At 39.5% G+C, this 14,315-nt stretch overlaps 1 protein-coding gene across 2 annotated transcripts in view; it reads right to left on the bottom strand.

Annotated features, from left to right (window-relative positions):
- The window catches only part of SFI1 (SFI1 centrin binding protein), a 93,405-nt gene that overhangs the window by 50,473 nt on the left and 28,617 nt on the right, over positions 1–14,315 (bottom strand). For both annotated transcript variants that reach the window (XM_063087215.1, XM_063087214.1), the window contains exons 6-8: positions 12,323–12,417; positions 3,039–3,156; positions 1,019–1,121 (exon numbers count right to left, since the gene is read on the bottom strand). In XM_063087215.1, coding sequence (XP_062943285.1) covers positions 1,019–1,121; positions 3,039–3,156; positions 12,323–12,417 — 316 coding nt within the window. The remainder of the gene's footprint in view (positions 1–1,018; positions 1,122–3,038; positions 3,157–12,322; positions 12,418–14,315) is intronic.

Raw genomic sequence — 14,315 nt, 5'->3', positions numbered from 1 at the left:
ACACACTTAGTCCAGTGCAATATAAAAGTTATTGCTGTTGCTGCTGCTGTTGTTGTTACTATTACTATTATTGGCGAGAACTGTATCTCTTATTTCCTTGCTACGGCTCAGGAGAACCTACAAGTTCAGAGGTCAGAAAACTTTTTTTTAAAAGGGTCAGATAACAAATATTTTAGTCTTTGCAGGCCATACAGTCTCCGTTGTAGCTACTTGAGTAGTTTGGCCCTTGTAGCCTAAAAGCAGCCATAGACAATACATAAATGTATGGGTGAAGAAGCATCCCAATAAAACATTATTTACAAAAACAGAAAGCAGGCCAAATTTGACTTACAGGACAGAGTTTGCTGATCCCTCATCTAGATGACTGTAATATACTATTTGCATGTGATTGGCATGTACTTGCATGGACTATGCAACTTGTCAGATTAAAAAGATACTATTCCTACATTTAGTAACAGGCACTTCTTTTTCCTCTTCCCTGTTCTATTTTCTATAACTGACTTGGCGGTCCTATAAGTACTCAGCAGACACAAAAAAGCGACGGAAATTCACAGAGTATATGAAAAGTCATAAGAAAGTTTCACCGCACCATAGTTTTGATACAGGCCTTAGGCCTTATAACTGACCAAAACCTCCCTAATCTCTGAGATAAGCAAAACTATAAGGACAAAGAAGCCATGTTTTCTTTTTGATCTTAGTTTCTTTAGTGCCTTCATTATTTTCTGATTTGCTTTAGGAAAAACAGTAAAGAGGAAATAAAAGTATACTACTGTTTCTTTAAACATGTTTTTAACTAATTCATAAATCCCTTTCCAGCTCCACATTTACCAGAAATTCTCTAGATACCTCTAATCACATCTAGGACAAGCCTCTGCATTATTCTTAATAGCAGCTTCTGTCTGTTGAAGAGCCCTGTAGCAGCATGATGGCTTCCTGATGGGAGTGATTCTGCCCTCTGTGGGTGTGGAGCTTGACAACATGTTCAGAGGACCCCAAAACCTGAATCTGCTGGACTCACCTGCATCTGGAGGCTCAGGGCCCTGTGCTTCACAGCTGAGGCATGGAGGGCATGGCCTGCACGGACCTGTCCTAGTCGCCACCTCCACTTGCTCCACCATATCCTGATAGAGAAAATCGAAGATGGAACCAGTCACAAAAAAATTCACCAAGAAAAGACAAAGGCAGTTAATGCTAGGCGTCGGACCCTCAGCTCAAGTCCCTTTCCCTCACAGTGCCATCTCTAGATCCACTGCTAAAACACACACACACACACACATCGAGAAGCAATCCCAGAGATGCCAATTAAGAGTTGGAAACTAATGTTTCCTAAGGTCAGATCCAGCTTAGACACTATAGACATACTCTGTTTGACTACAGTTTGTCTCATATGAGTTATTGCCAACATTTAAAAATCAGAAGACTTCACAGGATAATCTGCAAAAAAGTGGCTTTTAGATTTCCAGTGTTGCTGGATCCCTCCCCTTCCTTCTATCCTGGCCAGGTTTTCATTTCAATCTAAGTTTTTTTCCCACTTATTTTCTAATTTGCTGTAGAAAAACAGTCATGAGGAAATAAGAGTTTGCAGCCTCTGCTTTACCTCACTTTGCTTGGTCAACTCTAACTCAGAGAGATCTCTCTTTCTTCCTAAACTGGACCATGCTTACCTGTTATCACTTACTTCAATATCTCATGCTATCTTGCATGATTACCTCTCTTTTTAATCACTTAGGGAATTACAAGTTCCCCGAATTATGTCCCCAGCACAAATACAGTACCAAGGACATTTTAATCCCTCAATGAATAGACACCGACTAAATGAACTGATTACATAAAAATATCCCCCATAGATTCAAGTAGAACTGCACACAAATTAAGCATTTAAAAATACTTGCTGAATATATTTTAAATAACTATTTTATTTTTATTTAAATAACTTCTTTATGTCTACTGATGTTCTGGGCACCGCTAAATATTTTACAGATATTACCTTATTTCTTCCCAATGACAACCCTGAAAGATATTTGATGTGCTTATTTTGCAGATGAAGAAAGTGAGACTTGGAGAGGTGAAATAAATCAATAATACAGGTTGGAACAGGGATTTAAACCCAGGTCAGTGCAGCTGCAAAACCTCTGCTCTTATCCATACTATATTCACTACCCAGCTCTTTCAGGCAGGAACTGAGCTTTTAATATACTATCATTCAGGACACCAAAGGACCACTAGAGACAATGTACAGGGGAATCAGTCCGATTTTAAAGCAGCTCACTGTTATATGTCTGGTTTTAAAAGTGGACTAACTCCTGTCCCTCCAATGTGTCCACAATGCTGATGGGATGCAGTGCAGAGCAGTTAAGAGCATGGGTGGTCAGCCTTAGTTTTGCCAATTATAACTTGTATGAGCTCAGGCAAGTTCCTCAACCTTTCTGAACTTTATTGTACATCTTACACAAAAATGGTATTGTTTTTTATAGTTTATGGTGAGGATTAAATACGATACTTTACATTAAAAAAATTAATATATACAAACTTAACACAGGGTAGTAAGTGCAGGAGATTGGTTCCAGGACCTCCTGAAGATAAAAAAAAAAATCGGCAAATGCTCAAGATCCTGATATAAAATGGCATGTATTTACATACAACCTATTCACATCCTCCCTTATACTTTGAGTCATCCCTAGATTACTTATAAAACCTAATACAATGTAAATACTATGTAAATAGTTGTTATACTGTATTGTTTAGGGAATGATGACAAGAAAAAGTCTATACATGTTCAGTGCAGGTGCATCTTTTTTCCCCAAGTATTTTTGATCTGCGGTTGGTTGAATCCACAGATGTGGAACCAACAGACATGGAGGGCTGACTGTATTCCATTAGTGTTAATTATGATTACATGAAAACCTGAACAAGTTACTAATAAATATTTATTAGGCATCAACTATGTTCAAAACTTTGGTTTAAGGTGGGTAAAGCAGCATAAAGCTGCTGAGGTAAAATGATAGCTGCTGATCTGTAGGGTAATGGGGTGCACTCACCAGAAAATACTTCGCTGCCTAAACTCCAGAGCGGTGGTCTGCATTTGAAGTTTGGTCCTACGAACAACTACGTAGATCAACCAGGATTTCCAGGCCTGTCGCATCCTTTGCTTTGCATCTAGATCCACCAAAGAGATTTTTAAAAAGGGGTTGTGGGGAGATGGATTGCTCTGGGTTACGATGATAAAAGCTCCTTTGAATACTTAAATCTCTCTAACCTTCAAGTAACCCCTGCTAGAAAAGTTGTGAAGCACTACAAAATTAAGAAGGATGCAAGTACATGTGAAGACTTGTATAAATGATGACATTTACAAAGCATTTAAGGAAAATCCGTGTACTGGATTGTTCAGAAATGCTGTGCTTTAAAACGCCTTACTCAAATTTTTATAGAAATGGTCTGCAATGCTTATAGATGAAATGATTTTAATAAATAGGCAGCAGAAAAGTGAGTGGGTATAGGGATGTAACAAGACCAGTGTGGACTGATAATCACCGAAGCTGGGTGATGGGTACATGGAGGTTCATTATTCTATCTTTAAATTTTGTAGATATTGGGGCTGGCCTGTGGCTCACTTGGGAGAGTGTGGTGCTGATAACACCAAGGTCACGGGTTCATATCCCTATATAGGGATGGCTGGTTAGCTCACTTGGGAGAGCATGGTGCTGACAACACCAAGTCAAGGGTTAAGATCCCCTTACTGGTCATCTTTAAAAAAAAAAAAAAATTTGTAGACATTACAGTCAACACTGTACCCCCAAAATATGTATAATCAATTATGCTTCAATAAAAAATAAATAAATAAAAATAAACAAATTTTATAGATATTTAAATTTTTCCATAACATAAAATTAAAGAAATCATGTTATAAAACTTGCTGTTTGAAAGAATAATTGTGAAGTGGAGTAATCAAGACAAAACAAAAGGATGTGGCTATGGGGAAACAAAATAAAAAGGAAAGTAATGATCCTGGAAGGAGGCAATTTACTAGATATGGGAAGTACAAAGGTCCACAGGTCTCCCTTTGTGGTAAATTCCATTTTCATAATGAAAGTCAGCACTAATGAAGTAAATTTCATTTCAAAATACAAAGGAGGAAATAAAATTATGTAAACCATTTTTATGATATTCTCCACGATGTGGTCAGTAGGACAATAGTTATACTTTATATTTCATAGTTGTTAACAAGACAAATAAAAATATAAATAGGAGAGTTTAACATGTAGTTTCCTTGGGCCCATCCTGGACTTCAGAAATCAAGCACTTTATGTAATGAAGACTAGCATGGTACTGTGGTTTAGAGTTTGGGCTCCTGAGTAAGACAAGCAAGTTTAAATACTCGTTCTTTTACTTATTAGCTAAGTACCCTCACATAGGCTCCTTGTCTATAAAATAATTCTCTCTTAGAGATAAGTTTGTAAAATATAAATGAGACTATCTATAAAAAATGCCTCCAGAAATGCTAGCTATTATTTTCTGAGCATGGAATCCAGGTTTCTGCATTAACTGTCTCTGATATGATTCTGATGAACATGACAATGTGAGAACCATGCTTCCCTAAGGCCTGAAATAATTGTCATATGTCAGAAATAACTCTTTCTATCTTAAAAATTCAAATGACTTTTCTCTTCTGAAGTAATGCCCTCTTTCTAAGAGCAGGGCCGACAGCACTTAAGATAGCCCCTCCATTGTGTGAAAGTTAGGCGGGGAAGTGCGGGTGGGACAGGAGGAGCTCCGCTAACGGCAAAATTAGCTCATGTACTGTTGGCTTGCTTGCATTGGCTAATAGCTCTTGGCGCAGTGATCGGGCGACCGAGCTGCCGCACTTGCAGCTTTAAAAACTGAGAACAAAGATGGTTCGGTGCTGCACCTTGAATTGGCTGGTAAGGTCCTGGCCGCTGAAGTAAAAATCTTTTTCTCTTTTTCTATATCGGTCTCCAAGGGTGATTTTCTCCCGACGCCTATAACACTTCTTCTACTCCATGATATTTAGCTGTATTAATTGTAACTCTAAATAACAATGTAGGACAGCAGAATGCGTGTTCTTCAAGTAAATATAAAACACTTACAAGATAAAGCATATTCTGGGCCACGAAACAAACCTTAACAAAATTAAAAGAACTGAAATCATACTAAGTCCTGTTCTCTGATCATAATGGAATAAACTAGAAATTCTTAAGAGAAGGATATGGGAAAATCCCCAAATATTAGAAAACTAAACATCTAAATAATCTGTCAAAGAGGAAGTTTCAAGGGAAATTAGAAAACATTTTATATTAATGAAGATGGGAGGGCTGAGCCCGTGGTGCACTCGGGAGAGTGCGGCGCTGGGAGTGCAGCAACGCTCCCGCTGTGGGTTCGGATCCTATACAGGAATGGCCGGTGCACTCACTGGCTGAGTGCCAGTCACGAAAAAGACAAAAAAAAAAAAAAAAAAAGAAGATGGGAATGGAACATATTAAAATTTGTGTGATGCAGTTAAAGCAGTGTTTAAGGAAATTTGATGGTAGTAAATATTTATGTTAGAAAAAAGGTAAGGTCTCACATCAATAGCCTCAGCACCTTAAATAAGAAAAAGAAGACCAAATTAAAACCAAAGCTTGCAGAAGCAAGATAACAATAAAGAAAGGAGCAGAAACCAAAGAACTTGAAAACAAAAAAAACAATAGAGAATATCAATGAACACAAAAGCTGGTTATTTGAAAAGATCAATAAAATTGATAAACCTCTAGCCAGACTGACAAATAAAATACTATACAAATTACCAACATCAGGAATAAAAGAGGGGCTATGACTACAGACCTGAAGAAATTAAAATCATAATGAAATACTCTTTGCCCATAAATTTCACAACATATTTGAAATGGAACAATTCTTTGAAAGGTACAAACTATCTAAAAGCACTCAAGATGAAATAAATAACCTAAAGAGTCTTAAATCTATTTTAAAACTTGAATTAAAAGTTAAAAACCCTCCAAAGAAAATTCCAGCCCCAGATTTCACCAGAGAATTTTACTAAACATTAAAGAAGTAATACCAATTTTTCAAATCTCTTTCAGAAAACAGAAGACAATGAACCACTTCTCAACTCATTCTAAAAGGCCAGTATTACCCTGAAACAAAACCAGACAGAGACATTACAACAAAATGTCCAATATCCCTCATGAATATAGATGCAAAAATCCTTAACAAAGCCTGGCTAGTTAGTTCAATTGGTTAGAGCACCACCTTGTAATGCCAAGGTCATGGGTTCAGATCCCCATACCAGCCAGCTGCAAAAAAAAAAAAAAAAAAAATTAACAAAATATTAGCAAGCTGAATTAGCATTAATCTGAGAAATGTAAAGTTGGTTCAAAATTCAAAAATCACTCTATATAATTCACCATAGTAACAATAGTACCAGACTAAAAAAGAAATGCCACATAATCATCTCAATAGATGCCAAAAAAAACCTTGAAAAAACTCAACATTATTAATGATAAAAATACTCAGAAAACTAGGAATAGAAACAAAAAACCTACTGCTAACGTCATACTTAATGGTTAAAGACTGAATGCTTTTTCCTTAAGATCGGGAACAAGGCACGAATGTCCACTCTTACCACTCCTATTTGATATTGCACTGGAAGTCCTAGCCAGTGTAATAAAATAAAAAATAAAAAGAACTTGGAAAGGAAGGAATAAAACTGTCTCTATTCACAGATGACTTGACTGTCTAACACAGAAAATTGCACGGAATCTACGAAACAGCTCTTAGAATTAATAAACTTAGCAAGGTTGCAGGATATATAAGATCCACTATGTAAAATACAGAACTTTTAGAAGAAACAAAAATCTCTGTGACCTTGTGTTAGGCAGAATTCTTAGATACGACATTTAAGATTGTGACAAGGCAGACTGATTTAGCTTATGCCATTTTTACTGTTTGAGAAGTGTTTTTTGTTTGAAAACCTCCCCAGCACCCCTAGTAGAAATTAGAAGTTAAAAATTATCCTGTACTTAAAAAAATTTTAAATTCTGCCTGCCTTTGCTATTTCCTGCCTATGCTGTTCCTGGCTGACAAAACCAAGAGCTGTATCCAGATGTATCCAGACAACCTAGGGAGGAAACTGGCCTGGGGAATTTCTTGCTGTCCCTGAGTGATTAACTGGCTTATCTTGGTTTCTGTAACCAGCTTGAGCTAGGCCTCACCAAACACCCTCCCTCCTCACACCAGGAGGAAATGTGTGTGACTATATGATAACTTTAAGTGTGTGACTAAATGATAACTTTGACTCTGTGACTCTATGATTTTTTTGCCTGTGTGACTATGTAACTTTTTGCCTTCAAAAGGCCCCTTAAACTTAGACTCAGGGCTGCTCTCTTACCAGAATATCTGGAGAGACAGTCACCGGCCGGCTAATAAAGATCCCCTTTTTAAAACTCTCAATTGGGTGTTCTAGTTCCTTTTCCGTGCAACAGCCTCACAAGATATGATGCCAAAAACATAATCCATAAAATAAAAACTGGATAAATTGGACTTCATCAAAATTAGAAACTTTTGCTCTGCAAAAGACAGTTAAGAGAATGAAAAGTAGACTGAGAGAAAATATTTGCAAATTGTGCTTCTGATAAAAGAACCAAAATATATATATATATATATAGACCTCTCAAAATTCCACAAGAACACAAACAACCCTATTTAAAAGGACAAACGATCTTGAACAGATATGTCACCAAAGAAGAGATATAAATAGCAAATTATTATAAAAAAAAATACTCAACATCTTTAATCATTAGGGAAATGCAAATTAAAACCACAATGAAATACCTCTACACACCTATTAGTATGGTTAAAAAAAAATTTTTAAATGGCAATAACAAGTGCCAGTGAGAATGTAGAGCAAGTAGAACTCTTATAAATTGCTGGTGGAAGTGCGAAATGGTTCAGCCACTTTGGAAAACAGTTTGACAGTTCCTTATGAAATTAAATTTGCAACTACTACTATATGATGCAGCAACCCTACTCCTAGATAATTTACCCAAGAGCAGTATTCATATAGAAACCTGTATACAAATGTTTCTAGCAACATTTTCATAATCGTCTAAAATTGGAAACAACACAGATGCCATTCGGATGGTGAATGGACAGACCCTGGTATACCCATATAATGGAATACTACTCAGCAATACAAGGAGTCTTCTAAAAGTTCATGGAAAGATTTATATTATCTTTTAATTCTATTTTTCCACAAACTTTTTCAAGTACCCTTGTAAAAAAAATGAACTACTGATATATGCAGCAACTTGGATGAATCTCACATGCATTATGCTAAATGAAAGAAGGCAGATTCAAGATCCAATCAAGATGGCGGAATAGACGGTCCACAGCATCACTCTCTTCCACAAATCAACCAATTTACAACTATAAAAATGTAACATCAGCCAAGCCGGGGCCGCTGGAGCTCAGGGGAAGGGGAAGAGAGACCTATGGAGTTCATAAAGGCTGGAGAAACTACAATGACAGAAAGAAAAAGCTGCTTTGAGCGTTTCAGGCCATGGCTGCTTTAAGGCTCGAGCTGATGAGCACATGGAGCAGGAGCCGGCAAAAGCTGCAGCTGTGCACTCCAGATGGAGTTGCTTGGAGGCAGCAGGAGAGAAGAGGGCCTTGGTGGCCCCCAAGACAGCAAGACCACTAATAGGGTTCCCATGGATCCACGCAGGAGCGAGGAGCCAGAACAGCTGAAAAAAGGGAGCCATTCAGAGGCCGGTGAGTCATCATAAGGGACCGGTGCAGGGCCTATCGCATGGGAAGTGTTTGGAGCACGGGCAGTGGGGGAGACAGGCCCACCAGGGGATCACTGGGGCACGGCAAGGACAGCTGATCTGCCCCCCAATCAACACAGGACCACTCAGAGGAGACGGGTCAGGAATACAGAATTGCATGGGGTGGAGATTGATGAAAAAACTCAGGCCCAGATCAGAGATTCTACAGAACACAGATCCACTGGGTCTCTGGAGAGCCGGAAGTACCTATAATACCAACCATTAAACCCTGAGCTGCACAAAAAGCCTTCCCTAGGGAAACAGCAGCAAAGTAGCAATTTAAACAACCACATACTCAAGTACTGGCTCCCACAGGAAGTTCCCCCGTGTTAGAAGCAAAGGACAAAAAATTAGTTCCGGGCCAGGCACACCACCAGCACCTTGGGGCCTGACTGGGAACTGGAGGCTTGGACCTGGGGACTGGACCCCAATCCCACTTCCAGGCAAACTGCACCAGTGCACTGGGGCCCGCCTGGGGACCTGAAGCATGGAGAAGAGGACTGGATGCCCCTCCCACAACCAGGCACACCACGCCAGCACCTTGGGGCCTGTCTGGGGACCTGAGGCAAGGAGAAGGGGAACAGTCCTCTCTCTCACAATCAGGCACACTGAGCCAGCACATTGGGGCCCACCCAGGGACTCGGGGTATGGAGTTGGGGACTGGACCTCTCTCCCACAACCAGGCACAGCATGCCAGCTACTCGGAGCCCACCCAGGGAACCGGGGCAAGGAGAAGGAGAATGGTCCTCTCTCCCACAACCAGGCACAATGCGCCAGTGCTTCAGGGCCCACCCAAGGACCTGAGGCATGGAAAAGGGGACTGGACCTCTCTCCCACAACCAGGCACACCAAGCCAGCACCTCGGGGCCCACCCACGGTCCCGGGACATGGAGAAGGGGACTGGACCACCCTCCCACAACCAGGCACACTGCACCAGCACTTTGGGGCCTGCCTGGGGACCCGAGGCAAAGAGAAGGGAAATGGACCTCTCTCCCACAACCAGGCACACTGAGCCAGCGCTTCAGGGCCCACCCGGAGACCTGAGTCATGGAAAAGGGGACTGGAACCTCTCTCCCACAACCAGGCACACCACGCCAGCACCTTGGGCCCTGCCCAGGGACCCAGGGCATGGAGAAGGGGACCAGACCACCCTCCCACAACCACGCACACTGAGCCAGTGCTCTGGGGCCCACCCAGGGACCCAGGATATGGAGTCGGGGACCGGACCACCCTCCCACAGCCAGGCCCAACATGCCAGCACCTTGGAGACCACCCAGGGATCTGGGGCATGGATAGAGGACTGAACCTCTCTCCCACAACCAGGCACAACATGCCAGCACCTTGGGACCTTCCCGGGGACCCAAGGCAAGGAGAAGGGGACCAAACACATCCCACAACCAGGCATACCGCCAGTGCCAAGGAGCATGCCAAAAACAGCACCTCCACGTGGGTGGCCCACCACAGTCACCACAATAACCATGGCTGCTGCAAAAGCAGCTAGATGCCACAACCACCACACAGATGGTCCGCCAACCACTGGAGTGCATTCACATAAGAAGAGTCACCAGCAGAGACAAAGAAAAGAAGAGGATGTCTCTTTCCACAAAACCCATTTCAGAGTGACAGAAGAAGCATCTGCTCTATGATAATATTGGGGGACCTGATCACATCTCTCAGCATTGGACAGATCATCTAGGTAACAAGTTAACAGAGTAACCATTATTCTTTCAGAAGGAGAGAAGAAATCTAGGCAATTAGAGGGTGGAGGGGGAGGGAACGGGGGAAGGGGAGAGGTTGGACAAGGGGCATAAAGAATAATTATGATTTGTAACAATATATGTTAGTAATACTGATTTAATCAACATATCTCAATGTTCAACCTCCAAAATATGTATAATTGATTTTGATTCAATAAATAAAATAAATTATTTTAAAAAAAAAAAAGAAGGCAGAGTCAAAAAGCTATATACTACACCATTCCGTTTATACAACATTCGAGAAAAGAAAAAATTACAGTGACAGAGAACTGATCAGTAGTCACCAGGGGTTATGTGTGGAAGGAGGGTGCTACAAAGGGTTAACACAAGAAAATTCTTTGGTTTTTTGCACAAGAGAATTCTATTGGTAGTGATGGGACTGTTTTATCTCTTGACTGAGGTGATAGTTACATGACCCTATGCATTTATCAAAACTCATAGAATTATACACCAAAAAGAACAAATCTTACTGTATGTAAATTAAAAAATAAACAACAAAACATAAGTTACTTACCAGCTAAATACTGAAACAATATGTCTGGTGCCATAACCAAGAGGCCTGGGTAAGAGCTTCTCATACTTTGGGAACACAGATAGGGGAAAGAAGAACCCATTGTGCTGGGGAGATCAGGGAAAGCTACACAGGGAAGATGACATTTGAAATGGGCCTGAGGGAGAAACTGCAGGGGCAAAGATGGAAAGATAAAGAAGTGCACATCTAGTGTGGCAAGGGCATTGGGTATAGGGCAGGAGAATAGGTGAAGACTTTGCTTGCCATACCAAGAAGTGTTGATTTTATTCCATAAGCAAAGAAGAGCCAAATGAAATTTTATGGAAAGGAGCAATGTGATCTTATCTATGTCTTATCACTCTTGCAGCTATGTGTACAATGAGAAGGGGGAGAAGAAAAATGCAGGGAGATTAATGAAGAGGTACCTGTAACATTCTGGGGAAAAGATGAGGATTAACCTCAGACAGTGGTAAAGAAAAGATAATTTCAAATGCTGCCTCAAAGGGCCATTTTATAAGATGAGATAACTGATGATATGAGGCATGAAGAATGGACAAGCCATTCCTAAGTAAGGCTTCTCACTCAGATAGGAAAAGTAAGAAGAAGAGCAGGTCTAAGTGGTAGGAGAGCTGACAAGTTGTATTTGTGACTTGCTGAGTTTGAAGTGCCTGCAAAACATTCATATGGAATGTCTATGAGGCAGCTGCTAATGTAGGCTGTATTATTTTGAAACTTGGTGCCTTTATCACTCAGATTGCCCACATGGGTTTCTGGGCTTGATTCACAGAGAAACCAGACACCGACCAGAGCTAAACTGACCACAGGATCACTAAAGGGCAACCTACACAAAGTAGATCAGTCATGAGCTCTGCACCTCTGCTCCAGAGTCTCCCTGCAATTTGACCAAGGGAGCAAGACAGACAGAAGCCCCAGGTGCCATGGGAGAGACATAAATGACACTGCACCAGTAGGCCAGAACAGCCAGTTCATGCAAATCATGTGAAAACTATGCCAAATGGAGAAAACCAAAGGGATCTGATCATACAGGAGAGTCCCCACTCAGAGATCATACATTCTGAAAAACAGGAAAGGAATCAAACAAATCTTCCCTTTGACTTAGAGTTATTCTCTTTCAGACAGAATGTGCTTATCTCTCAAGCTTCTACAATAGTAAATTTGGGCATCTTCTCTAGACATATACTTCTTTTTCTTACCATGGTCCTTGGCTCTAACATACTTGTTCCTCATCTCCTGCCGCTGATGCACGTAGGTCTTCCAGGTCTGAAACATCAGGTTATACAAGTAGTACCTGAGGAACCAAAAAAGCAAATGGCATTTCTTTAAAACAAAATAAAAATAGCTCCTAATCCTACACACTTAAGTCTGTTCTTTACTCAGGAGAAATTAACATGAAAGTTTCTGACTCAAAAAAGCCATACCTAAGTTAAAACTGAATTTCCTACAATTTCACAATAGTGAAACCTATTCTCCTTGACAGAGAGTCATTCTTAATGCTTTAAAGTGTCATTGAGGAAGAAGAAGCTTGACTTCTCCAGGAGTAACTTCACTTAAGGCACGTACAAAGCTGAGACATTTGCAATAACAGTCATATTTTAATCATCTTAATCATCCACTCTACGTAAAACATTACTTTTCTCTTGCACCGAAACATAGTCAATGACACGTTTTCCTTTTTCTTTTCCTTCTGATACATACACCGTACACCTTAAAATCTTCATCCCTCCATGTTTTCACTATCTCAGTTCCTAAGACCTGACTTAATACTCCGTCAGCTTATTAGAACTATTCAACGTATCTATATTTTATCTGAAATAGTCATAAATCAGAACTTCTACCCCAAAGAAACTAAATAAAGAGGTGACTATAATGAAAATGAATACCATTTTAAGGGCTGGCCAGTTAGCTCAGTTGGTTAAAGCGTGGCATTTCATTTTAAAGAAATGCTACCAAGGTCAAGGGTTCAGATCCCCCAATAGCCAGCTACCAAAAAAAAAAAAAAAAGAGAATGATTACCATTTTAAAGACACAATGTGCAAGATATTATATTAAATTTTTTTTTTAAAAAAGAGGTCTAAAAATTTGTATTTGATATAATTCCCAAGTTTTATTTTTTCCTCCACTTATCCCTGGGAATATAAATGTCAAGAATTAAGAGGTTTTTTTTTATTTCTCTCTATTTTCTTAACGTACTTCCTATATTGGGCACATATTTTCTCCTATAAATTGAAACAACTTATTATTTTATTTTATTTTATTTTTTATTTATTTATTTTTTTTTTTAAAAGATGACCGGTAAGGGGATCTTAACCCTTGACTTGGTGTTGTGAGCACCACGCTCAGCCAGTGAGCGAACCGGCCATCCGTATATGGGATCCGAACCCGGGGCCTTGGTGTTCTCAGCACCACACTCTCCCGAGTGAGCCACGGGCCGGCCCGAAACAACTTATTATTTTAAAAAAACAGAACACTCCCAGAATTAGAAATTAGATAGAAGTGAGAATCAGTGAGACAACCCCATTCATTTAAAAAAAAATTTTTAACTAATTAATTTATTTTAGGTCACAAAACAAGTCTTAATATATTTAAAAAGACGTAAGACCATAGAAAATATGTTCTCTGACAACAATAACAGAGGAAATTTAGAAAATTCACAAATGTGTGGAAATTAAACAACATTCTCCTAAATAAACAACGGTAAAAAGAAAAGTCAGAGAGAAATTAGAGAGTACTTTGACATAAAAATTAAAGCACAACATATCAAAATTTATAGAATGCAGGGCTATGCAGTGCTTAGAGGAAAATTTATACTTATAAACACCTGTAAGAAAAATCTCAAATCAGTAATGTACACTTGTACCATAAGAAAATAGAAAAAGAAGAGCAAAAGCAAATATAAGTAGGAAATAAAGACTACAACAGAAATATATGAAACAAGGAATTAAAAAACAATAGAGAAAAATCAAAAAAACTAAAAAAACACAAAAGTTGATTCTTTTCAAAAGATCAACAAAATTTGCAAAACTTTGTCTAGATTGACCAAAGGGAAAAAAGAGAGAGAAGACCAAAATTACTAAAATCAGAAAGCAGGGGCAGGCATTATTACATTGCCATTATGGTTTTTTTTGTGATGGTAAGATTTACTTTCTATTTCTCATTTGCATTTTTGTTCTACCAGTGGGTTTTGTT

The sequence above is a fragment of the Cynocephalus volans genome, chromosome 2 (assembly GCF_027409185.1).
Source record: "Cynocephalus volans isolate mCynVol1 chromosome 2, mCynVol1.pri, whole genome shotgun sequence".
In the NCBI taxonomy this organism is placed as follows: Eukaryota; Metazoa; Chordata; class Mammalia; order Dermoptera; family Cynocephalidae; genus Cynocephalus; species Cynocephalus volans.
This window is presented reverse-complemented; position numbering and strand designations above follow the sequence as displayed.